This window comes from Eulemur rufifrons, chromosome 18 (genome assembly GCF_041146395.1).
Source record: "Eulemur rufifrons isolate Redbay chromosome 18, OSU_ERuf_1, whole genome shotgun sequence".
NCBI classification, from domain to species: Eukaryota; Metazoa; Chordata; class Mammalia; order Primates; family Lemuridae; genus Eulemur; species Eulemur rufifrons.
This window is the reverse complement of record NC_091000.1, coordinates 67,694,792-67,722,503: the sequence shown is the minus strand read 5'-3', so window position 1 is coordinate 67,722,503 and position 27,712 is coordinate 67,694,792. Positions and strand designations below refer to the sequence as shown.

The 27,712-nt window shown below is 46.6% G+C and overlaps 1 protein-coding gene across 1 annotated transcript; it reads left to right on the top strand.

Moving 5' to 3' along the window:
* The first annotated feature begins 21,873 nt into the window (after window positions 1-21,873).
* FAM50B (family with sequence similarity 50 member B) lies at window positions 21,874-22,863 on the top strand. Its single transcript, XM_069493480.1, has one exon. It carries the CDS (start codon window positions 21,876-21,878, stop codon window positions 22,854-22,856), a length of 981 nt encoding a protein of 326 aa, XP_069349581.1. The 5' UTR covers window positions 21,874-21,875; the 3' UTR covers window positions 22,857-22,863.
* Window positions 22,864-27,712: the final 4,849 nt, after the last annotated feature.

The window sequence follows — 27,712 nt, the reverse complement described above, 5'->3', positions numbered from 1 at the left end:
GGTGGCGACCCTGTGGGAGAGACACAGGGAGAACATGGCAAGGAGAAGTAGTGAGGGAGAAAATGAAACAGAAGGTTTACCCTGGGACCGTCCGGCATCCGGGACACGTGGCTGCTGCACCCAAGCACCTCTTCTCGCTGCACCGCCTCTCTCTGCTCTGCTGTCTCCATCCCTTCCTCCCTCAGACCTGTACGTTTTTAATTACAAAGGAACCAAATACTGTTTACATCTGAAAGCAAAAAGTGAGCATCCCTCTCTCTACCCAATTCCTTGAACAATGGTTCTCATGGTTCATATGTGTAAGAACCACCTGGGCAACTTGTTAATAAGCCAATATTCCTGCGACCTGTCCCCAGAAGGTCTGATTTACCAGGCCTGGGGTGTGGTCTGCATTTTTAACAGCCCCCATCCCAACCCAGGGATTTTGACGCCAGTGGCCGTTGAATTCTGCTTTCAGGTATGTTGCGTGGAGCTGGCCAGTGCCAACTGCTGGCCAGGGGAGTCCTGTCACACTCACCTGTATGTGTGTGCTATGTAACATGGAGTGTGCGCACACACACACAGGACCACCCAACACGTGGTATATGGTGCAGTCTGCCCACGGAGCCATAGGCCAGGGCCCATCTGTTATAAAACCTGTATTCTTCTAGACAAATTAAGAGAAGGATTAGAGCATCCTCGTAGACTGCCTTCTGCAGTACTAGCTTAACATGTCTTCTCTATCTTACAAAATCTGCCCACACAGAGTCAAATAAAGCCACCTCTCATTGCCAGGGACATGTGAGAGTTCTGGCTGGTCTTTATCTGCAGTTGGCAGTAGGTTAGGCTTCCTGCTGCCCTACAAATAGCCTTTAACCTATTGCCATGGTAATTAATACTTTGTGGTGCATGAACACCCCGATGGGCGCTCTCTGTGCCTTTCCAGTCTGAATGCTGGGATTAGGCTCCTAACCGAACCGGCTCCATGGCACCAGGGACCAAGTGGAACTGTGGAAAGAGCAAACAGGGCTGAGTTTAATTCAGCGCCCCTTCCACCAGCTCTGTGTTTGAACAAGTCAATTAATCTCAGAACCTCCATTGTTTCACCTGTTAAATGGATACACCAGTGCTTCACTCACAGTAACACCAGGAGGGTTAAATAAAATGATGCAGAAAGAACTTTACCCACAGTAAGCTTTCAGCACATCGATTCATTCGGCAGTGTTTACCGGGTGCCTGTTTATTGCGCCTGCATGGGTTGCCAGCCGGGCTCTCCTCCCCTTGGCCATACGCTGTGCTGCGCGGGGCTGCAGCAGCGAGGGAACAAGAGACAAGTGTCCCCACTGGTGGTGCTGGCAGTCTGATGGGGGCTGTCATCACTACCGTTATTGGTGCACGGCCATCGATCACCCTACGGCTGTGAATTGACTTTATCTTTGTGACAGAGGGAAGCGAGGAGGCTGAGCTGGATTAGGAGGTAAGACACCCAGGAGACTTGTCTCAGCACCAGGCTACAGATATGCTCAGACCTCATTGGAATCCATAAAAATCGGGTGTTGATTAATTCAGGTTTCCACGTATGGATGTTGACATAAATGGCTAAATATAAATCTGGCTAATACCCACCAGAGTGGTCAATTCCCTCAAGACAGAAGTGCGACCACACTCCTTGAGTGCGCCCATCTTTCTGAGTTGAGGGGATATTGAAGGTGCAGCCCGTGGTCCCCCAACAGCAAGCTCGAAACCAGCCTGCCGAAGTTGACCACGCAGTCGACCGAGATTCTAACACCAGACAATGCACAGTACGGGCATGTTTCCTGGGACAGAGTGCTGTGTTTTACTGCATACCTTTCCAGCTCTTTACTGTGTATCCAGGAAGTTGTGTTTAGAAAATTGCAAAAGAAAACTCAAGGGAAGAAGGACTCCAGAAAAAATGAAAAGTGTTTTGGGGGTAATTGATGCCAGGAAAAATAATGAATAATTTTAAAATTGATTTTGAATAAGATTTTGCTCTTTCAAGTCTCCCTGCATGTGAATAACAAAATCGTAATCTAGTCACAAGTGACGGGAAAACTGTGTAATTCCAAATACAGTCAGTTTGAGTGCTCTGTCATTAATGTGTTCAATGTAGCTGATAAAGCCCTGGATGCAAAGAAAGATATATACAAGTTTTACCAAAAGAAAATCTGTTTCTTCCCACTAAATAAATATGGAATAGATGTTAAAAGAATATTGGCGTGAAGGGAGCCAAATTTGTAGCTGCCCAGAAACCCTCCCATCTGGGCCCATCCCTGTTGGGTTGAGGTTCTCGCCGGTCTGCATGGGATAGGGTCTCAACAGAACAAGGTTTGGACACTCACCCACTTAGTAACTCAGAAAATGTAATCCAGTGTTTGTGCGCTTGTCTATTAAAACCACATTTATTGGGCATGATTCTATGTCACATACTAGGCCCGCAGAAGTGAGCTGGCCTCGCTGTGCGCTCACAGAGCCTACAGACCAGGGGAGAGAGAGAAGCAGAGGTCGGGGCCCTGCAGGACCCACTAACATCCAGCCGCGGGACCCAGCAGAGGCCGCCCGGCCCGTGAGTTCCTTGCCAGCCCGAGCTCACCCTCCGTGGCCACCAGCTGGTACGCCCTCTAAGCTCCTGCGCTTCTGCAGAGGCTGGGCGCTGAGAGGAGGGGGCATTTCCCTGTCCCGGAGGCACTCCTGCTTTAGACCAGGGGTCGGTCAACTTTCTCTGTAAAGGCCCGCATGGCAAATATTTTGACTTTGTGGGCAGTGAGGGCGCTATTGCAGTTACTCCTGTTGTAGCATGAAAGCAGCCTCAGGCACAGGTCACCGAAGAGCGGCTGCGTTCCAATAGCAGGGCAGTCACAGAAGTGGGCAGCACCGGACTGGCCCTCGGGCTGTCGTTTGCAGACCCCTGCTTCAGAGCTGGCCAGGCCAAATTCCCAATTGCCCTTTATTCAGGAGGAACTTTATACAAGAGACTATTTTCCTAAAACCCATTTTAAAAAAATCTCAAGCACAATAAAAGCACATTGTGCTTCTTGGTGTTTGTTATTAAGAAGTGTTTTTCCACTGGCGTTTTAACTGAAGGGTTTTGTTTCTTCCCTCATCTCTCCTAGCGCGTCTTGGCAACGCAGTCCACATACCGACATTTCACCCTTTCCGAGCTCTCGTGGGTAAGACCTCAGAGTCTGAGTTCATTTACTCGGGACGTGGCCCAGCAACTGAGTAGCTCCTGCCTCTTGAGTCTCCAGATCCTCAGGGCAGTGCCAGCTGCATGTCTCCCGCCCGGACAGCATGCCAGAGGGGTGATGTCACAGCCCGGCGGCCCGGCCTCCGCTTCCTGTTTCTTTCCTCCTGAAAGATGCATGAATCATATCAGCTTCATCACTTGACTCGGAGCTCATTTCCCTGTTCCACAAGCGTTTGGAGTTATAGGAGGTGGGAGTAAAATGTAATCAAAACATGAAGTCCCCAGTTGCTTTTTCCCCTCAGAAATAAGCGAACCATCTGGCTTCATTTGGAGTCTTTTGGATGAGCGCTCAGCTCCCGGGTCAGTGGTGATCTCATCCGAAAAGCTGGACCTGCACGGTGACCAAGGCAAACAAGGTCCCAGCCAAGGTCCCAGCCAAGGTGGTGGCAGGCCCTTGTGTGGTCCACTCTGGGCACACGGACCATGTGCTGGAGGGGGCAGGCTGTCCTAAAAGCAGATCCAGCTGAGTGGGAATGTAGACAGCAACCTGTGACCACTCCCAGGGACTCCCCGTTGCAACCTTTCCCCACATGTCTGTCCCTGGGCATGTCACCATCCCTGCTCTTCATGAACGTGCAGATAGGACAGGGAAAGTCTAACAAGGAATCCGGACACATGACTTTGAAACTGAAATTCCAATGACCTGTAAATATGAGGGTGGGGCAGAGGCAGGAGCTCTCCAGATACTCACCTACCTCGAAGGTGTTCTTACCTGCTCACAAACGCATATTGCTAAGTTTATGGAACGCTTACCATGTGATGGCTCAGCTCTAAGGGCTTTACTTGCACTAACTCATCTCATCTTCACAGCAGCCCTGGGAAGTAGACACAATTGTGGTTGCCATTTTATACACACAGTATCTCGCCTAAGGTCAGACGGCTAGCAAACACCGGCGCCCAGACTGACGGTGAGGGTGTATGTGTACTTCGTGATGTAGGAGTGTAATATTGTAATAAGCATATCAGTTATTAAAATGTTTGTACATATTTCAGAAGTAGCCTGTATATTTTAGTATAATAATATTTGGCATAATCGAGATGTGACATTTATGCTTACTAGAGCCACACGGATACAATGTGAAAATATACAACTCAATACATACACAATCTAACCATGCAAGCATGCAAATATTACTGTTTAACACTCCTAGATCATCTGTGTCCAGGCTGAGATCTGCATCTCTGGTTGGTCCCAGAACAGGCCTCTGTAACTACGGATGTTGTCATGTCACATACTGGTCCTCTTGGGTAGTGATGTTCCTTTGACTAAGTAACGATAATATTTTCTATTAATAAAAATGTTGATTAGGCCAGGCTTGCATTTGCCTACATTTAACTGGCTTCTCTGCATCCTTTTTAGATAATGCAGATTCTTTTTGGAAAAGGTTGTGATAATTGAATTTTGATTCTCCCAGCATTTGTCTAACTCAGGGAAGAGGTGTTTATTGGCCCGGAGGCCTGTAGAGTTCAGACAGTAGCTTATTTCAATTAAAGTATTACGGGGTCCCCCTCAGTGGGCCAATTAGCCTAAGGAATATGGAACCCTGAGTTTCATCTTCCCATTTTATCTGCCTCTCTAAGAGCTGTCAGCATTCTCTTGGGGAAGCAAGCTGTGTTTAATTCTGACTTTGAGAAGCTGCAAATCACAAGTGTATCTTTTGTGCTTATTTTTTAATTATGATAAAATACACATAAAATTTACCATCATAACCATTTTTATGTGCACAGTGCAGTGGCATTAAGTTCATTCATGTTGTTGTGCAACCATTGCCACATTCATTTCCAGAACTTTCTCATCTTCCCAAACTGAAACTCTGTCCGCAGTAAACATCTCCCCATTCCCCCTCCCTCAGCCCCTGGAAACCACTATTGTACTCTCGGTCTCCATGAATTTGACTACTCTAGGAACCTTGTCAGTGGAATCAAACAGTATTTGCCCTTTTGTGACTGGCTTATTCACTTAGCATAATGTCTTCCAGGTTCACCCATGCCATAACATGGGCCAGAATTTCCTTCCTTTTCCAGGCTGACTCATATTCCACTGTATATGTATACACCACGTTCTGTTTATCCATTCGTCTGCTGACAGACACTTGGGTTGCTTCTACCCTCTGGCTATTGTGAATAGTGTGGCCCTGAATCATGGGCGTACAAATATCTTTTTGAGTCTTTGCTTTCAATTATTTGGGGTATATACCTAGAAGTGGAATTGCTGGAATCACACGGTAGTTCTATTTTGAATTTTTAGGAACCACCATACTATTGTATTTTTTACAGGGCTACAGAGGATGGGCAACTCTATGGCTAAACCTAAAAGATCACAATAAACTTAGGTTCCTGGCAAATTTGAAGTAATTCACTGATGGGGGTTGCAGTTTTGCTTTTGCTTTCTCATTTACCCACGTATTTGAGAAGTTTTACAAACTTCTTTCTCTTTAAGGATCCAGTCAAAGCAGTCTACTATTACTAGCGTATAGACAGTATTATATAATAATGTAAAATAAATAACAGGAGAAGAAAGCTGCATGAGATGCGCTGTTTAAGGAAGATTTGAAAGTTAAGATTATTGCTTGGCCGTCCTCGGCATCTGCTCGCTGCAGTGTTTCATTTTTGCAGCAGACACGAAGTCCTTTGCCGATTGCGCGGGGACAGTGTGGCCTTACACTGTTCTGTGGGTGGCTGGGCCCTTGTCTTGCTGCTCTAACCCACACTGTGTGCGCTCCCACAGTCCCAGGAATTAGACAGTGACGAAGCTGAGTGTGAGGGCTGGCATGGGCTGGCAAGGCCCATGGAGACCCGAAGATCCCAGACCCTATCTGAGGGCAACCACTCTTCCTTTCTGGCCACTTGTTGCCCTGTGGGAATGCAGGCCCAGTTTTCCAGAGCTTTCTAATTTCCAAGAGAAGCAAGAAATCTGTATTTTAATGTGAAATCTCCTAGTTGTTAAATGCTGGCCACTTATTCCAAAAAAAAAATTTAAAACATCTCTGGCCGGGCGTGGTGGCTCACGCCTGTAATCCTAGCACTCTGGGAGGCCGAGGTGGGCGGATCGTTTGAGCTCAGGAGTTCAAGACCAGCCTGAGCAAGAGCGAGACCCCATCTCTACTAAAAATAGAAAGAAATTATATGGACAGCTAAAAATATATATAGAAAAAATTAGCCGGGCATGGTGGTGCATGCCTGTAATCCCAGCTACTCGGGAGGCTGAGATAGGAGGATCACTTGAGCTCAGGAGTTTGAGGTTGCTGTGAGCTAGGCTGATGCCACGGTACTCATTCTAGCCTGGGCAACAGAGTGAGACTCTGTCTCAAAAAAAAAAAAAAAACAAAAAACCATCTCACAGGCCAAATGAAAGCTCCTTCGCAGGTACATGCAGCCTGGGGGCCATGAACTTGGACTTCTGCTGCCGCGGAAACTCTTTCCTGGAGCACAGGGGGTGTCTGTGGAGCACCTTGTTTCCCTGGGTGTCCATCCAGAGGGAACGAATGAACCAGGAAGCAGAAAGAGAGGTGGATCTCCAAGAAGCTAATGAAGCTGTAGCCTCTTGGTCCCCTACTTGCCGGGGCCATATATTTTGTAACTTTTCCAAAGTAAGAAACTGCAACCACAAACTTCAAAGGATTGCGGTGCGGTCCCTTTCCATCTGGCTTCCTCTAGTCTGGGGCTGGGCTGCACTGGCCGAGGATGTTCTTGGGGAACTGCAGAGGGGACGCTGAGCTGCGGAAACATCGAGTCTCAGAGGAGAGGGGTATGTCTCTGTGGTTAGGACAAGTAGCGCCTCAGGCCACAGCAAGACCACTCTGCTTTGACTCTTGTCTGATATCAGGTGAAAAGAGTTTTGGGCCAAATGATTGGACCCACCCAGAGCCCAGGCCTCACATTCTACACCTCACTTGGATCCTGGAATTTCCCGCCTGGCATCCGGACCTGCTTCCCAGGCCCGCCCGGGCCTCTGACTGAAACCGAGGGTGGCCGTGATCAAGCCCGCCAGACTCGACCTGCCTGGCTTCCTTCTGATCCTGATTCTAGCTGATCTGAGGACTCCCACTGTCAGTCACGTTGCCAAACAGCGCATCACTAAACGCCCCGCTACCGCCTGGATGACATCTGTCTGCAGGTCATTATAACAGCAGGTGCTTAAAGTTGTCTCTCAGGAACCGGGGGCAGCTCTTGCCCAGCTCCTGCAGGTTGAGACCACCCACCCTCCAGCTGGGCCTGTGCGAATGCCGAGCGATAACCTTTTGACTTCAGAGGACCGAGGACGCCTCCCTCGGATCATGCTACTGCTGCCATTTCTGAACACGGCTCCTGCGAAGAAGTCGTGTCGCTCGCTCAATAACACTTGCTTAGAACCCGTCACCTCACCTTCTCCGTGCCTTAGACCACCCTGCGTCTTTATTCCATTAACATTCCTAAGCCCTATGCTCAGGGAGGTGGATTTGAGACCTGTTCTTCCACCTCCTGGCCTGGGCTACCTCGTGGAAAAGTCTTTCTCCTTTGCAAAACCCACTGTCCCAGCGACTGGCTTGCTGGGTCCAGGCAGAACAAGCCTGGTTGGTAACATCATCTGGGTCCACCTTCCTGAGGACAACAAACTTCCCTGCTGGTGTGTATACTCCCGGCCCAAGCGCTGGCCGAGAGGAGCCATCTGCAGGGAGTGTGGCTGCACCTCGGGCGAGCACATGCCTGAGCCCTGCCAGGTGCAAGGGGCGGGATAGAGCCTGGGGTGGGTGAAGAGTGCGAGGGCCAGCCTTCAATGGCAACTCTAAATCCAAATCTGGCCTCCAGTCCTCAGAAAGCCAGACAATGACCTTCAAGAAAGGAGGAGAGAACATATTTATGTAATGGTTCATTAGTGTGATTTAAAATATCTGAAGCCTTTACACATTTAGACATGTCATTTAGACCATTTTTACTCAATCCAGGGCCCCACGTATATTAGGTGTGAACCTGGGTCACAGTTACTTTTGTCCACAGTTGTTTTGGTCACTACTGCTGTGTAACTATTGCTCCCAAACTTAGCAGCATAAAACCACCATTTTATTAGGCTCATGCATTCTGTGGGACAGAAATTCAGACAAGGCACAGCTTGACTTCACTCCAAAATGTCTGGAAAGTTGGGAAGACTCCGTGGTGGGTGGGAGTGACTCTGTAGGCAGGGGCTGGAATCAAACGGAGGCACCCACTCACAGTCTGGTGGTTGACGCTGGCTGCCAGTTGGAGTCTTAGCTGGGGCCGTCCCCTGCAGCCCCTAAACATGGCCCAGGCTTTCTCCAAGGACAGAGGCTGCAGAGAAGTTGGACTTCTTACATGGCGGGTTAAGATACAGAGGCGAGTATTTCAGAGAACAAAGCAGTAACGGCAGCGCCTTTTCTGATCTTGTATTCTGTTGGTTACAACCAAGCCACAATCCCGCCCAGATTCAAGGGGAGGAGATGTAGACCCCACCTCTCCATGGGAGGAGTATCAGAGCATTTGGGGGGCTGTGTTTTAAAACCACCACACAGTTTAAAAGAGTGTTAGCCATCCTGGTGTTGGAATGGCTTCTAGGACTATGTCTAATGGCAATACAAAGAGCATTGCAAAGACATTTGAAATCCCCTAAACTTTTATAGCTTGTATATGGAAGAAACTTACTAGAGATTTTCCCTATATTTGACAAAAATTCTTTTATATCACTATCAGTCATGAGTATTTTTTAGTCATGAATTTTTGAAGCTGAAAGTTTTCTAAAATATTCATAACAAAAAATTGTTTTTCATCAACTATACTAGAGGAAGGACTGAATTTTATCTTTCTATTCTCTCTATAGAAAATATTATAAAAGTGTTACGACATGGAGAGGTGACAAAGAAGATCCTACCCAAAAAGTACAGGTGTTTCAGACTGTTGCATCATCCTCTGAACATCGCTGATAATATTCTGGACACCAAGTAGTAATTAATCTCAATGAACAAAAGACCAACATGAGCAAGAGCAGTCCAGGAAAACTTCAAGGTGGACGAAGGAGAGATAGGATTCCTTCAGACAGAAGGAGAATGGGGACTGGGGGCAGGGCTGGGTCAACTGGTCAACTCACATCGTCGGTTACACCCAGCATGAGTTCTGAGTGGCTCCATCTCCACGCTGATTGGTCAGCACCTGCCACGGCAGTTGGCAAATGTTTTGCAGATCATCCCTGCCTGTTAGAGTGAACAATATTAGCAAAGACACCAAAAAGGAATAATCTTGGCCTGTTTAACAAACGGTAAGGAAATTAGACTGGCTTGAGTCCAACTGGGGTAGTGACGGGAAATACAGCTGTTTGACTAGAGGGAAACCAACTGTGAATGATGTTGAATGTCAGCAAAGGAATTTTGTACGTAATCCTGAAAGCAACAGGGAATAATGAACCCTTTCAGCAAAATAATGACCAAATTTTTATTGTATTTTAGCAAGATTATGCCAGTAGTTGAATGAGGAGAAAGTAGGAAGACCTTTTTAGGAGGTGGTTGTAATACTCCAAGCATGAACCGTCAGATGTGAACTAGGTAGACAGGAATTTGGGCTTGTGTGTGTATCACTTCCCTCGAGTTTTGTATCATTAGCTTATAATGGATCTGGTATAGAAGACCTCTCATGCCACATTTGAAATCCTCTTGTCCCTCTCCTTCCAGCCACTGCTGCAGAGAGCAGTTCTGTCCAGCCAACTTCACTCTGGGGCATCCTGAGAATGCCTCTTCTCACCCTGAGCATGTCTCGCTTCTCTGATGCGGTGGCTGGCTGGGATGACCCAGGCAACCTGCGGGACACTCACTCACACCCACTAAGGAATGCGGGGCTGTTAACACCCCATGCAGTGACCGTGGACCTGGCAATGGGAGCTCTGGGATAGAGGCTTCCCCTCTCCGCCCACAGTTCTTAGTCACATTTCGGAGAGCTTCAGTGCTTCCTGTGGGTGCAAGCAATCGCCTACAGACGGGGCTACCTAGACTGTATCGGCTTTCCTCCCCAGCCTCCCGCCTCGTCACTCACTGCCAACCCTCCATCCTGCTCCCTGTGACCATGTCCCAGATAAACCGCCCATGCAGAAGCCTTGGTCCTACGCTCTTCTTTGGGGGAACTCAGACGAAGACAGAGCAGGGTCCTCCAATTCTTTTGAAGCCACCATGGTGGAATCTCACATAACATTGTGCCCTCATCAGGGGCACCGAATTCTCATGACTCACCTTTATGTTCAATAGTTAATTTCTCTTTTTGACCTTTTAATTTTTAAAAATGAATTTGCAGAACTGATGCAGTCCCACATACTCAGCAGTGGTTTTAAGCCTATGGGGGGAGGTAAGTTAGAATACTGAAAAGAGCAGAGAATTCAGAGTCATAAGATCTAGATTTGAGCCTTGCTACCTACTGGGTGAATGGCCAAGAACAAGTCACACAACTCTTCGAGACTTTAGTGTTCCCATCTGTAAAATAGGGACGTTGGTAACCTACCTTCACAGGGTTCTTATAAATATCGAATAGGACCGCGCATGTGTGCTGAGCATTTGCTAATTTGAGCACTCAGCTCCTGCTCTCCCTTCCTCTTGGTTGTATGACCCTAATTTTTGTTTGGATTAATGTTCACCTTTCCCCAGTGCACCCCTTGTTTCACCACCCCCACCCTCACCCCCAGCTTTAGGGTAGGCCCCAATTCACTTATGAGAAAGGGACTATTTACCATTTTCCTGGCCACGATGATAGAAAAAATAAACAAGGAGAAGTTTGTTGGGAGAGCTGGGAAGGAGCCCCATCGCTGTTTCTGAGAGAACAACCAGAGACGGCGTGTGGCCCCTGGATTGCCAGAAAGCGCCTTGCGGCCCTAAGGAGTGTCAGCCTGGAGACAAGGCGGACAGGAGAGCTGGCGAGAGTTTGACCCTCGGAGCCAGGCCACATAAAGCTTACAGGATCCCTGTCCTTTTCAGATAAGTGAGTTATTAAATATTTGACTTAAGCCAGTATGAGTCAGGCCTTCTCTTATCTGAGGCACAGAGACTCCCAACTGATAAAGTGCACAAATGAGCTTTGTAACTTGCAAGTCACTATAAAAAAACATTTGCTCTTATTATTCTTACTACTACTAATTAGCAATAATTACCTATGGTCCATGGAGCAAGCTGAGAAAAGTTCCTAAGCTTTTATTTTAATTTAGTACCTTCTTTTGGCAAAAATGTAGATGCCTGCCTCACAGTATGTTCAGGACTAGATCCCAACAAGAATAACTATATGTGTTCAAAGAAACAGACATTTGGAAACCTGTAAAACTGAGTTTTAAAATATATATAAAGCCCCCAAGTCATAAAAGTAAATGTGGTCAGATTTGGCTACATAAAAATAAAAATACAAAAACTGCTGTGTAGCAAAAACAAAGCCCAGCTGTGCCATAAACAAAGTTAAAATATAAGTAAAAAACGGGGGGAAAAGTTTGGAACTTATATGACAGATTAATGGTTGATATTCGCTATATACAAAGAGTTCTTATAAATCAATAAGAAAAGAAGAACTCTTAATAGAAAATAAAGAAAAGAGTTGATCATAAAATTCAAATAATATATGAAAAGATGCTAAACTTAAGATCAAAGTCAAGGGCTATCAAGTTAAAAAAGGTTACTAATAATTATACACATTAAGTCCCAGGCACCATAAGAATTATCCCTCAGAGATGCCTGTAAAAAAATGACCATTATAAAGTTAAAAAAGAACAAATGTCAACAATAGAAAATTGGTAAAATATATTATGATATATTCTTATATTGAAATATGGTGGGGCCATTAAAAAAATCAGGACGGCCTTTACGTGTTACCGTGGAAAGAGGTATGATATATTTATTGTTTGAGATTATCAAGCGGTGTACAGATTGATCCCATTTATATTAAAATACATATTAACACTTGCATTTAAAGTCTGAAAGTAAATTACAACTATTAATACTGGTCATCTCTCAGGTAGAGGATTACACAGAGACCATTTAATGTAAAGTTTTTATAAGATTCAAGTAGTTCAAAAATATTTTTATTTTGGCCGGGCGCGGTGGCTCACGCCTGTAATCCTAGCACTCTGGGAGGCCGAGGTGGGCGGATCGTTTGAGCTCAGGAGTTCGAGACCAGCCTGAGCAAGAGCGAGACCCCATCTCTACTAAAAATAGAAAGAAATTATATGGACAGCTAAAAATATATATAGAAAAAATTAGCCGGGCATGGTGGTGCATGCCTGTAGTCCCAGCTACTCGGGAGGCTGAGACAGGAGGATCGCTCGAGCTCAGGAGTTTGAGGTTGCTGTGAGCTAGGCTGATGCCACGGCACTCACCCTAGCCTGGGCAACAGAGTGAGACTCTGTCTCAAAAAAAAAAAAAAAAAAAAAATATTTTTATTTTAAAGTAGATAATGAAATGAGCAAAATCAGAGAGAAATCTGGGCTGGGTAATCTGCGGCCCCTTGAAGACAGAATGCATCTTCTGGTCACTGGCTTCTGGGTGTCAGTGAAGTGCCCAGTAGCTGACAGTCCTGTCACATTTGGGAAGGTGGGAGGAGGGAAGAGGGGAGTCGAGGAGAGCATCCCAGGGAAGGACGGAAGAAGAAAACAACTCCCTCAACCAGAAAGCTAGCAATGGAGAAATTTCTCAGGGGGCTTTAGGTGAATGTAAGGGAATAATTTCCTATGCGCAGTCTCCTGGAGTAAAGCTTGTGTCGTGGGTGCTCAGAATTGGCTCCTTGAGAAGTCTGTACAGGAGTCATTGTTACTCTGCCAGGTTCTGGCTGTGAGCTCCAGGGGCTCCTTCCCCTCCACGGCCCAATCAGGGGTCACTTACACCTGGTCTCACCCTCCCCTTGCCCTCTGGACTTGGCTTTGGACTAACTTGATAACACGTCAGCCCGTCATGAGCAGCTCGAGTCTGGTGTGATCCCACGAGCTAATGCCTCTGCCGAGCATCGAGCATCGGAGAGCTCTCCCACCTCCTCCCCCGCCCCCTGGAGCTGGAGTTTGGAGTCTCTACGTAACAAGCCACAGGAGGAATGACACAAACCACCTTTGCGCTCCCTTGTTCCAAGCCTTGTGATCTAGATGAGTTATGAGAAAGTTCTCTTGGTTGAATCCTAACCCTGTGCAACTGAGAAGGATCAAGGAACCCAGTCCTGACACCAGGGGCCTCCTGAACTCACGCAGTGTCATTCCACTCTGCCGTGCCACGTCTCTGGCTGCCACATTTCCAGCGCGGGATTCCAGAGCTTCAAGGATTTGAAGGGAGTAAACTCTGACACCTTTGCTCTAAATAGAGAAATGAAAATGAACATCTAGCACTGAAAGCCTTCACTGTAATGCCTAGTGTTGTCAATATCAGATATAATCAAACAATGTGATGTGTTCATTCATTCATCAAACATTTATTGAGCATATACAATGACAGGCCTTAGAGCAGAAAAAATGAAACCACACAGCAGTAGCAAGGGGCCACATAACCTAGCAGTGATTTTAAGCCTTACATCCTTACGCAGTCAGTCTGGTCCTGCCCACTAGACCCCTGGTCCTTGGTTTTGGCAACCCTTGTGCAGAGATTTACAATATCATTGCAAAAACAGTCAGTTTACTGAAGACTCTTGCAACATTCAATTGCAATCAACAGTTGGATGTAAACCCTGAGAATACGGCAGCTGTGGATGGTGGTCGTATGGATGACCTCAGAGAGCTAGGAAATGTAAGAAGCTTTCCCTTTACATTTCATCTGCCACTGAAATCTCAGCCTCTTGACATCACTCACAGTAAGTTCTGCCGGGAAGAATAAGGCGCTTCATCCTTTAGACACCAAGACCCAGTTCTAATCCCTGGGACTCTTGTGGATAATCCCACCAGCTCAGCAAAGATCCAGCTAGCTAGTTTTGGTTACAGGGAAAGCACGGCTCTGTGTTAGTAGACTCTCGAACCACCACGTCTCAGGAACAGTGTGCCTGAGGATGGGCATTCCTTGTGTCAGAATGGCCACCTGTGCGTGTCTTGAGGAAGCATTTGGCAAAGCCTCAAGTCATGCTACCGTTGGTGTCATGATCACTGACACCACTGACAGCCAGCTGTGTTGCAAGTGTGTCTGTCCCAGCAGGGGCCAAGGAGGCTGAGTCCGCTGAGGGACACGGCACGGAAGCCGAGGAAGAGGGCAGCACCAGCTGTGCTCTCCCTTTTGTGCCCGCCGTCCCTGAGATCACTTTCTGCACTTTGAAGGGTAAAATCCTCTGTCTCCACCATAGATTCATATTATCAAGAAAAAAGGTGCAGGATGGTTTTTTTTTAAAAAATCTGGGTGACATACTGGTTACTGAAAACCAAAAATGTTGGCTGGTCATCTATGCCTGTTATTCCAGCACTTTGGGAGGCTAAGGAGGGAAAATTGCTTGAGGCCAGGAGCTTGAGACCAGCCTGGGAAACATAGCGAGACCCCCATCTCTATGAAAAAAAATTTTTAAAAATTGTTTGGGCATAGTGGTGTGCCCTTGTAGTCCTAGCTACTTAGCAGGCTGGGGCGAAAGGATTGCTTGAGCCCAAGAGTTTGCAGTGAGCTATGATTGCGCCACTGCACAGAGCAAGACCCTGTCTCAAAAAACCAAAAAACAAAAATGTTGAAGGAAGTTCAACATTTAGATGGAAGAGAAATGATACTAAACTTAACATCTTACACAAAAATGAACTCAAAATGGATCACAGACCTAAATGGAAAGTGTAAAACTATAAAACCTTTAGAAGCAATCATAGGAGAAATTTTTTGTGATCTTGGGTTATGCAAAGAACTCCCAGATAAGACATCAGAAACATGACTCAAAAATGAGCCTCTGATAAATTGAACGTCATCAAAATGAAACATTTTTACTTAGCAAAAGATAAGAGAATGAAAAGAGAAGCTAGACTAGTAGAAATTATTGCAAATCACTATGATGGATTTGTTCTCAGAATACAATACAAACTCTCAAAATTCAATAGAAAAACACAAACTGCCCAATTAAAAAGTGAGTAAAAGAAGTGAACGCTTTACTAAAGATGATATAAAAAGGCAAGTAAGCACATGAAAAGATGCCCAACATCATCTGCCACTTGGCAAAATGCAACTTAAAGTCAAAGTGAGATAGTACTACACACTTATTAAGTAGAATGGCTAATTTTTTTAAAAAAATAAATAATAACTCACAATACCAAGTATCTTAATATGTTAGTCTGTTTTATGTTGCTATAATAGAAGAGCTGAGACTGGGTAATTTAGAAAGAACAGAAATTTACTTGTTACAGTTTTGGAGGCTGGGAAGCCCAAGAGCATGGCGCTGGCATCTGGTGAGGCCTCTTGCTGCATGTTCACATGGGTGAGAGGGGCGCATGAGAGCAAGCCAAACTGGGACTCATAGAAGACCCACTCTTGAGATAATTAACCCACTCCCATGATAACTCATTAATCTGTTAACCCATTAATACATTAATCCATGAAAGGACTGACCCATTCATGAGAGCTGAGTCCTCACGGTCCAATCACCTCCCAAAGGGCCCATCTCTCAATAAGGCTGTGTTAAGGACCAAGTGTCCAACACATGAACTTTTGGGGTCATAGTCAAACCATAGCATCAAGTGTTGACAGGAAGGCAGAGCAACTGGACTGTCATACACTAACGAGAATGCAAATTGATACAGTCTCTGCGGAAAACAGTTTGGTGGCTTTTATTAAGTTAAGCAAGGACTTACCATATAACCTAGCAATCCTATTCATAGGTAGATAAAAGAAAACACGTCCACATTAAAAACCTCTACATGAATATTTATAGCAGCTCTATTTACACTCATGAAAAAACTGGAAACAACCCAAATATCCTTCAGGGGATCAATGGATAAACTGTAGAGCTTCCATACCATGGAATACTACTCAGCAACAAAAAGGAATGTGCAACAGCGTGGAAGAGCACAAAGGCGTTACGCTGAGTGAATAACTCTGACTCAGGAGTGTACACGTCGTATGATGCATTACGTGACTTGCTGGGAAAGGGAGAACACAGGTATGAGAAACAGATCAGCAGTTGCCAGGGACAGAGGTGGGGCGAGAGTGTGACCACAGACGGATAATACAGGGGGTTCTCTGGTGTGACAGGACTGTTCTGTGCTCGATTATAGTGGGAATTACATGCTTTTATGTGTGTTAAAACTCATAGAACTGTATACCCAAAAAAGGGTCAATTTTACTAAATTTTTTAAATAAAAACAAAACAAAAAAAAAGACTTCTCCAAGCCTGTTTCATGTCGGGGCTTCGGCAGTACTCACGCATACTCCCACAGTCATCAATACAGGCTCCTCCTGCCCTCCTCCCCAGCAGGTGAAACATCAGCCAAGATGCTGGCATAGCGCTAGCCAGGAGGGAAGGCATTGGCCAAGAGTTTCTTCTGAATGAGTGGTGACACAACAGAACGTGGCATCCGGCCAAGGCTGTGTGGTCACAGTATAGAACCATGGTCCCCACCCCTGGGCCATGGACTAGGACTGGTCTGTGGCCTGTTAGGAACCGGGCGGCACAGCAGGAGGTGAGCAGCGGGTGAGCAAGCGAAGCTTCCTCTGTGTTTACAGCCGCTCCCCATGGCTGGCATCACTGCCTGAGCTCCGCCTCCTGTCAGATCAGCCGCACTAGGTTCTCACAGGAGCGTGAACCCTACTGTCAACTGCGCGTGCGCGGGATCTAGGCTGTGGCTCCTTATGTAAATTTACTGTCTGATGATCTGAGGTGGAGCAGAGGCGGTGATGCTACCCCTGGGGAGCGGCTGCAAATACAGATCATCATTAGCAGAGAGGTCTGACTGCACAATAAATGCAATGTGCTTGAATCATCCTGAAACCGTCCCCCCCACCACCACCATCCATGGAAAAATTGTTTTCCATGAAACCTATCCCTAGTGCCAAAAAGGCTGGGGACCACTGGTGTGTAACACAGAGTCTAGGAGCTAACCAGCTGCTGCGCGCCCTTGCCCCACCCCCAACGCTCAGAACCGGGCGCCACTAAAGGCTGGACCTCGGCAGGCAGAGTGCCCACGTTGGAGCATCAGGAAATCAGCCCAGAGTCCAGTGGGGCCTTCTGGAGCCCGTGTTGACTGAGATTAACAACAGGGATTTTCCACCACTTGTGCCCTGACCAGCGCCCTGAAATCGAAGTCAAAGAAGAGCATGACGTAGTCCTCACCAAGTTACAGGCATGTAGGCATTTCGCAAAGCTTACATAACTGCACAACAAACAGAGAAAATTGTAATATATGCATATTTAACAATAAATTAGAAAAAAGCTTTAGGGAAAAGCCTATCTCAAAGTGTAAATAAGGATAAATTTTAAGCAAATAGCTCATGTTTTTATTAATATTTATTTGGCCCCAAATTAAGGTGATGGATGGCAAGAATATATACCATGAAGCTGTTTCTTCTTTTGTGAATTGATTTATTGCCACCAACAGTGGGACTCCTGACAGGAAGTACAAGTCTGCAGAGAGGTCAAGAATGAGAGGGTGGGGTAGGTCCAACCTGTCCGGCGCCTCAGCATCGTGTCCTGTTTCTATGTTGCACAACTGTATAGATCAATAAACTGCTGGACTCCACTTGCTAATATTTTATTTGGGTTTTTTGCTATTATATTTATAATTAGGAATGGCGTATAATTTAATTTTTCTTAGCCGGCTTAGATTTTGACGATCTCCATAATACCCTCTTCTTCACATGACGCAGCCAGGCATTTTAAAATATCATAGGGAAAAATTGAATCTTCATCCACCACAATAAAAAGTCAATAGATAAAGTCTAATACTGATTAGTCACAAAATAGCAGTATAAGAATTATTAGAAAATAACAAGGTAAATACCAGAAGAAACATCTGAAGACACTGAGAGTGGTTGGCTCTAGGGAAGAGAACAATAAACTGGAATCTGCTTTCGTTTTGTTTGTGAAAATAATCCTTTCAGTATTACTTTTTAAAGCAAGAATATAAAACCATATTACAGTCTCTTAAACCATTTTCATCAAACATGTATTACTTGGATAAAAATTAAAGAAAAAATTTAGGTCCAACAAAACTCAGAGACATTTATGGTGCAGGATCTATTTTGAACTCTATGATATCATCTTTTAGCTTTCATTTCTCCCTTGTTTGGTCTGGATTTTTTCCCCTAGGGGAACACATATAGAAGTCACAAGTTGTTTGTCCAAACTTTCCCCTTCTAGTCTATTTTGCATTTCCCTGTCTCTGAAGACATGAGGGCTCTTCCCCTCCCACCCCACTGCATGCCAAAATATTGGCTTTCCACCAAGCAAATGTTGGAACACATTTTTTAACCCCCCACTAGAAACCATGCAATCATATCATCTTTAAATATCCTTTGAAGGACTTCTGGTCTGGTGACAGAATTCTGTAGCGGTCATGCGCTGATTCTTTTTTGGCACCTGGTTGATGTGAGATCCCGTGGCTTTTCTTGGACAACTGTGCTGGGGTTGGAGGGATCCTTGAGTGGGGATAATATCAGGGCACACCCCACACCCAATCTGGGTCCACCACCGGCTGTTTCATTTCAAAGCTGACTCTGGAGAGGACAGTATATCTGTCACCTGTAGGATAATCATTTTAACACAGAATTCAGATTGGTGGAAGGTAACCTGAAAGCCAATCATGGCAAAAGGTGTTCTTTTTGGGTTATTGTTATAGTTGCTCACATTGGAAACTGAGTCCCTATTTTTTTCCTGTTAAAATAGTATAAGTTTTAGTTTTGTGGGATTTTTTAAAAAAGAATGTTGCTTTTTTTTGCACATTTGTTTTACTTTGTGACTAAGTTGGGAGGAGGTTACACTTTCTCTAAATTAAAGCTTGTGTATTCAATTAGCATTTCCAAGTCATTAGAGCAGGCTGCTGCTCCCAATACTCTGTTGTATTGCTGATATTGACAAATATTTTTTACAATAGAATGTACCACATTTATTTAATCAATGACCATGATGATTACGTTAAAAACAAGAACAGTTAAATGGGAAAATGTCATCAAATATCGTGCAAAGTTTGATTAAAATTATTAAATGTACACAGATAATGTGCACACAAAATATTAGAAGGAAAGTTGCAAACACTAATAGTTATGTTACTTCTATGTTTGATGTTGAGCATACTTTTTATTATTTACCTTTCTTTTCAAACTTTTCTGTAATATGCCTATTTCTTCCTTTATGGTAAAACCTATTTAAAAGAAAAACCATAACGTCTGAATTAGACAAGAATAACTGACACAATCATTCATTTCTTGCAATATTTCAAACTTTTTCATCATTATTATGTCTGTTATGGTGATCTGTGATCAGTGATCTTTGATGTTACTATTGTCATTGTTTGGGAGCACCAGAAACTGTGCCCACAGAAGACAAAAAATTTAACTGAATCACCACAACGTGACCCAGGGACACAAAATGAGCACATGCTATTGGGGAAATGGCACTGACAGACTTGCTTGATGTAGCGTCGCCGCGCGCCTTCAATCTGTAAGAAACACAGGGCCAGCGGAGTGCAGTAAGTGAGATATGCTTGCATGCTGACGCGGGGCAATAGTAAGAGGGCTTTACTTAAAAAAAAAAAAAAAAAAGAAAAAAAAGAGGGGCAATTTCCTGGATTAAGGCAAGTGGTGGGGAAGGGGAGAGAAAAAAAAAGCCATGGAAGATGTTTCTATAATTGATTATAGACTCTCTCTGAAGGAGAGTCGTCCAGGAAAGCCCCAGATTTCTAGGCTGGACAACTGGGTGAGCGGTCACACCATGGTCCTTTCCTCTCGGCATGCGGGTGCCACTTGTTATCACTGTATGATCAAGGGCTTCTCGGCAAGGTGAGCTCCCAGGCAGCACTGCCGTATGAACGGCTGGCACATATTTCACAGCCAGCTTCTCCAAACTAGGTCCCACGGAGTGCTGGCTGGCAAGCGTTAATAGACATCCTGTAGGGGGAAACACTTACTAATACAAAACTTTTCGTGTGGAAACATGAACTGCTCCACCCCCATTGGAGAGTTACAGTGGAAACCAGCGTGTTAAAGGCTCACAGTGAAGAAGCTGCTATACTTTAACTCAGAGTTCCCCACAGCTGCTTGAATTGAGAACCGGAGGTGTGCTGCTAAATGTTCACCTGCTGCCTTCAGTGGGGCTGGGGTGGCGGGAGAGCATCAGAGATGAGAGGAGACACACAGAGGAAGTACAAAATTATCATCTTGAAGAGCAGGACAGCCGACTTACTAGGGAAGTTTGATGGGATTTCTAGGTAGTTTGGAGTCACCCTTGGAGGTGTGAGGTCACGTTTAAAATGAGACCAGCCAGCAATAGTCATGCTGTTTTCTCCAGCCATAGTCAGCTACCTGGTTTCAGGAGCTGAGAAGACAGGAGCTGGGTTAAACCAGGATTAGAACTTTTTCAAGAGAGAATGACAACACGCAAGGGGATTGAGGGCATTAGGAATCTGTGCAGTCCCCGGGGGTAAGGAGGGAATAAGCAAACGAGGGTGTGACCATAATGGAGAGGCAATGGGGCCTTTGGGTTTGGAGGTCTTGCTATCAGAAGACCCTCAGAGGTTGGAGTTCCAGAGTACGTAAATGGAGAGGAAAGATGGTGGTAGAGTTAAGATCTTGATGATGGGGCACTTACTGGTAGCAATAGGGACCCGGGTGTGGCCGTGTTGGTGGATGATTGAGGTGGGGCAGGGGAGGAAATTATTGACAGTGAGAAGGTCAAGGTGCTGAGGAGGTCATGGCTCATGGCTCATGCCCACGCTCAGGATAGCAGTGGATGCAGGATGGACAAGGAGGGCAATTGAGCCAGGTGCTAATAACCCTCAAGGGCTTAGGAGGAGGACAAGCAATTCCACAGATGACAGCAACAGCAGGGACAGTGAGTGGTCTGGCTGGCTGGCATGAGCGTCAAAGGAGCTGGGGGTACAGAAGAAAATAAGCATTTTTAAAATAGCAGAGACACGCATCCCACCTTCAGACTTCGAGATGATGTGGAACATGAGAGGAAAACGTCCTCTACTTTAGGGAGCTGCAGGGAGAAGTGGCTTCAGGGAACCTTAGGACCAGAAGGTAAAGGAAGCTTCCAAGAGTTGGCTGATGAGGCCCGTGTGCCAGGGGGCACAGTGGGAGGGGTGGGGGCAGGCAGAGCAAGAGGACCTCTGGAGTTCATGAGGTGAGGGCCATCAGGTGATGGAGCTGCAGGAGGAGGCAGGGCAGGCCCGGTGCTGATAGAGGATGAGTCCAGTAAAATTAGAGGCCTCTCCCTGCTTTGGCTGAGACACAAGGAGGGCAATGTTGTGCTTAGCCCTCTCTGCTGTGTGCCTTGCTTCCCACAGCAAGCCGGGCTGTGCCCACATTGCTTCTACCTGCGTTAGCATCGGGCACCAGATGGTCATCAAGCGGGGGCGGCACAGCCGCGAACATTTCCATCTGGGCTGAAAGTCCTATTAGGAGGCGCTGAGCTAGACCATTAATAAGACTCCTGTGTGGTCCCCCTCTAACGCCTGTGTTTGTCCCCATCGCTACAGAAGCCACCAGCGAGGCCGGCCCGGGACGTCGGCGGGAGCCGCGGGCGCCAAGCGGCGACCATGGCGCAGTACAAGGGCACCATGCGCGAGGCCGGCCGGGCCATGCACCTGATCAAGAAGCGCGAGAAGCAGAAGGAGCAGATGGAGGTGCTGCGGCAGCGCATCGCCGAGGAGACCATCCTGAAGTCGAAGGTGGACAAGAAGTTCTCGGCTCATTACGATGCCGTGGAGGCCGAGCTGAAGTCGAGCACGGTGGGCCTGGTGACCCTGAACGACATGAAGGCCAAGCAGGAGGCCCTGCTGCGCGAGCGCGAGAGGCAGCTGGCCAAGAGGGAGCAGCTGGAGGAGCGCCGGCTGCAGCTGGAGATGCTGCGGGACGAGGAGCGCAGGCGGGAGCGGAAGCGCAAGATCCTCCGTCTGTCCTTCTTGCTGGATGACAACGACGACGAGGGCGGAGTCGCCGGGGCCGGCAAGAGCCACAGCAACCTGGGCAAGAATCCCGACGTGGACACCAGCTTCCTGCCGGACCGCGACCGGGAGGAGGCGGAGAACCGGCTCCGGGAGGAGCTGCGCGGGCAGTGGGAGGCCAAGCGCGAGAAGGTGAAGGCCGAGGAGGTGGAGATCACCTTCAGCTACTGGGACGGCTCGGGCCACCGGCGCACGGCGCGCATGAGCAAGGGCAGCACGGTGCAGCAGTTCCTGAGGACGGCGCTGCAGGGGCTGCGCAAGGACTTCCGCGAGCTGCGCTCGGCCAGCGTGGAGCAGCTCATGTACATCAAGGAGGATCTCATCCTGCCGCACTACCACACCTTCTACGACTTCATCGTCGCCAAGGCCAGGGGCAAGAGCGGGCCGCTATTCAGCTTCGACGTGCACGACGACGTGCGGCTGCTCAGCGATGCCACCACGGAGAAGGACGAGTCGCACGCGGGCAAGGTGGTGCTGAGGAGCTGGTACGAGAAGAACAAGCACATCTTCCCCGCCAGCCGCTGGGAGCCCTACGACCCCGAGAAGAAGTGGGACAAGTACACCATCCGGTGACGGCCGCTGCACCGCCCCAGGGTCCTCCGCCCTCTCCAGGGAGTGACTCACCAGAATGGGAAATTGGCGGGGGAGGGGGAGGAGGGGAAGTACCCAGACTTGTGTGCCCTGTCATTTCTAACTTAACTTGGTGACCCCAGTTTCTTTCCTGAAATCTAATAAAGACAGAGGGTTTGCATCATCCAAGTTTGGTCATGCTGTTGCTAACGTTATAAATGCGGTCGCCTGGCTGGCTTCAACGTTGCTGTGTGGATTCGTTGAATCACTCTGCTGAGCTGTAGTGAAACCATGGCTGGGCGGCAGTGGGACAGAACCTAGAACAAGGGGCACATTTTTGACCTAGTGGTTACGAGCACAGACTTTGGAGCCAGACTGACTGAGTTTAGTTCTTCACCGCTCAGCTTCCTACTTGCTGTGTGATTTGCGGCAGAGTTGTTAACCCTGTGCCTCAGGTTCCTCATTTGTGACAGGAAATCAGGAGAGCACCTGCTTCACAGAGAGATGTGAGGACTAAATGAGTTAGTATTTGTAAAGCACTTAGAACTCAATAAATGTCTGCTATTATTATTCTTACAGTTTTGGCTAATTTATTTAAAGGACTGCTGTGATGCGGTTCAGAACCCTCTCAGGGCAAAGGTGGACCTGCCCATCACTGGCCTACATATGGGAGGGAGCGGCCCCATCTCCATGTTCCCTGGCTGGGTTGTTTAGTCCTGGAGGTTAGGAGGACAGAAAGCTAGCGGGTGTAGCCTACAGGATCAGTATTACTGATTTTCCTTCTGCGGAAAGCTCCACTGTGGCTCCACATGGCACTGTTACAGATCTCGTCTTCATTTGAAAATGTTTATATTTTATTCACGATGTATACTTCGTGTTTTTGAAAAATATTGTGCTAACATATTATTTATCTTGACTACTGGGTTTTGGGGTGCCACCTTCCCCTTAACCTTAACGTCCAAGGCAGGTTCCTTACTCACCTTACTTCAGTCCTGGCTCTGAGTGTAGGAGGGACACTTCTTGAAGTCCTTGCCTCAGCTCTTAAGCAAGAACTTCCACCAGATCACTGGCCCTCTAGGGCCGTGGGTCCCAGCCTCTGCTGTTCCTCAGGGTCATCAGGGAAGCTTTTAAACCTCCCAATTCCCAGGCCACACCCAGGGCCAGATCTTAAGGTGTGGGATGTAGATGTCAGTATGTTTGAAGCTCCTCACACATTTGATGTGCAGTCAGATTGGAGAACAAATGTTCTAGGGTTGGCTTCTCTCAACCTCTTACTAACTCCTCCTCCTGAGTTTCCACGCAACAAGCACCGGAGCTAGGGCCCAGGACAGGCTTTTGGCTCCGAATCACTGCAGTGGGTGTGAAGTAGTGGAGCCTTCTTATCCAAAGTGGGACCCTTGGACCAGCAGCATCAGCACTTGGGAAACTGTTAGAAAAGCAGAATCCCAAGTCCACCTCAGACCTTCTGAATTGAAATATGTGACCAACAAGGTCCCCAGGTGATTCACATGCACACTAAGGTTTAAGGAACCTCTGGTTGGCTAGATGTCTGTTTGTACATCCAACACAGCAACTTAGGACCTAAACTTGGGGGGAGTTAACAGTAGAATGCCACCTCTTTGGTTGCATGCTCAAGCCATATTCTCCAATCTAGTTCTAATGTAGAAGTTGGTATGTTGACCACAGTCTAACTCCTGCATCTATTCCTTAATTGTTTTGAATATTACTTACACTTAGGTCCCACTGCACATCACAAAAAAACCCAAAGAAACTGTGGCTTAAACAAGCCTATTTCTCTGCATCATAGAAGTCTAGAGGTAAGTCTGCCATACCATCAAGGACCCAGGCTGCTTCTTTCTTGCTGTTTCATCATATGTGGCTTCCATATGCATGGTTAATCTCATAATCCAAGATGGCAGCCCAAGCTCTAACCATCACATCCACATCCCAGGAAGCAGAAAGAAGGTAAAGGGAGAAAGAAACTTCAAAAGGCTTTAAATGACTGTCTCTGAAGAAGGAGTCCTGTAAACCGGTAAATAATATCTTGGTTTAGATCCCATTTGCGAGAACTCCGTTACCTGGCCACACCTAGCTGCAAGGGAAGCTGGAAGATGTAGTCTTTATCCTGAGAAGCCAAGTTCTATTACTATGGGATAAAAAATGGAGAGTAGAACTTGGGAGATAAACAGTTTCTGAAATAGTCCATCCCTTTTGCCACCAAAATATCAAGTGTAGCCATCCCCTGCACTTAGCACATTCAGCCCTAATGTAGAGGAAGCCATCACAAGTTCCCCAGTAGTTACTTCTATTATAGCTTGTGTTGATCTCTGGGTGATGCACAGGCCTCTCCTTCAATTCTGGATGTGGCTCTTTTTCACCCAGCTACTTACATACTAAAGGACAAGTAATCTACCCTCTCACATACCTAATATGCAATGCTGGAACAAATAAATAAAATCATTATGGAAAGGAATGCAAAACACCAGCAATAGCCAGTTCTCTGGCCTTTATCAAATCCTTCTGGGAGGTATTGCAGAGACTGTCTATCTTGAAGGTATCGTCACACTTGAAGTGCTGGATCCACTGTCTGGGAAGAACTCCTTTGCTCCTTGTCCTGTGTGCCCCCTGGCACTGTCTTCCTGGCTCTTTGTGAGCATATCCAAGCCCCATGTGGCAGGGCTGCTGGTCTTTTGCTGCCTGCTCCCTGCTGATGAAGATTTGGGGACCAGAGATTGCTTTAGCAGATTTTTCAGGCTCAGCTAGTAGTGTTTTTGGCAATTCAATCCCCTCAGAAGATTAGATGGTTTTTAGTCAGTTCTGTGTGCAATTAAGCCCACCCAAAGTTATTTTCTAGACATGGTGTTTGAGTATGAAACTCTGGTCTTTACTTACTTTACCCCATTCATTCCTCTTCAGCTTAATGTAGCACCCAGGATCAATCTTACCTCTTGCTAATGTTGTAGCTTTGACGCCACTAATGGTAACTTCAGTTGGGCATAGTGAAGCACTTGGCTTTTTATGCCACACAGTGGTCCAGACTTGGACTGCGGACTTCAGGCAGCAACCCCTCATGAGGCAAGGCTGTCCTCCCAGCACTGCCGCCAGACAGGTTAGCTCATACTTGCAGGCATGTCACTCAGGACTCTGCTGAAAGCAGGGGAACAGCCAACACACACCAACCTTCTGAAATGTTCCTAAGATTTCCCTGCTGGCACAGCCATGGCAGGCACACGGCCTGCCTTCCATGCATAGCAGGAGACAGGAGACAGTGTGACTGGACGTGCTGGGGGCGACACGCAGGGGAAGAGGGTGTCAAGCGCATCCTCAGACTCCCACCTGTGCCAGATTAGTTACTTGATATGCCACATTTCACCCAGCCATCACAGCAATATCCTGAGGTTGTTGGCATTATTTTTCTGATGAAGAATTTGAGTCGTAGAGGGTCTAAGTCATGGGGACAGGGTCACACAATGTTGGAACTGGGATTTTGTGATATAATAAGAACTACTAATATATTTGGTCTTTGTCCTCAGTTCCTGGTGCAGAGCTTCTAAACCCCTTGGAATTTCCTGAGTGATAGGAGTATCTTTTTTATTCAAATGAGCCCGTTCCAATCACATCTAAGTTTATGCTAATGAGGTGACTTTGGGTAGGGCCCCTAGTTAGCTTGAGAATGGGGGTTGCACACCCAAAAGACCAAGTTATTAGAGGGTTGGAACTTCTAGCCCCACCCACTGACCTCTGAGAAGGTGGGGGTAGGGGGCAGCTAGAGATTAAACTCTATAAAAACTCTTGAACAACAAGATTTGATGAGCTTCCAGGTGGTGAATACATCCACGGATGGGGCACTCCAGCTCCACGGGGGGTAGACACTCTGTGCTCAGGACCCTTCCGGACCTTTCCCTGTGTACCTTTTCATATGTCCTTTGTAATATCTTTTAAAATAAACCAGGAAATTTAAGTTCAGTGTTTTCCTGAGTTCTCTGAGATGCTCTAGGAACCCCCAATTTATAAGCAGCTGGTGAGAAGCACAGAAGGCTCGGATTGGTGTCTGAAGCGGGGGCAGTTTTGTGGGACTGAGCCCTTATCTTGTAGGATCTGGTGCTACCTCCAGGCAGGTGGTGTTGGAATTGAACTGAATTGTAGGATACCCAGCTGGTGTTGCAGAATTAATTAGAAGGGAAAAATCTCACACATCTGGTGGCAGAAGTGTTCTGTGTGAGAGTGTACACAAACCTTATATTTTCTTAGAGATTTGAACCCCAATCTGTTTGCCTTCAATGCCTGTGATTTCCTGTTGATTGTCGCTCTGTGTTTATTCATCTTAGTTAAGCATGCACGTTGTATAAAGATACAGTTCCACAAGGCTCCTGAGAAGAGCAGCAGTTTCCCTTCCTCCCTCTCACCCCTAGTACCCTAAGGGTGACTACTTTTTAGTAGAGTCTCGTGAAATTTACCTCTGCATCTCTAAACAGCATGTGTATCTTTTGAGTGTTCTCTACTGACTTCCTATTGTGGATGATAGGACCTGGCTCTCTCCCGCCACTGCTCCCTCCACCCACCCCAAGTCTGTATAGTCCCCACCCCCATCCTTCCAACATCAGTAAATACCCACGTGTTTGCAATATTATGATCAGATAAATGCTGCATATTATATTATGAACAATCTTTTGTCTTCCTGGAGTTAATAATTTTCTTGTTTTCTGTTTTGATTGGATTTTCACCTCCTTGTTATTAAATCAACTTCAAACTTCCTGTCAATTGTCTTAAGCCCTTCTCAATATTAAAGCCCTTGGCATATTAATCATAATTTTAAAAATTTCCTGGTCTGACAGTTTAGACATTCCTGCCATATCTGA

Coding starts and splice junctions, on each gene's coding strand:
- FAM50B (XM_069493480.1), top strand. CDS start 21,876: ATGGCGCAGTACAAGGGCACCATGCGCGAGGCCGGCCGGGCCATGCAC.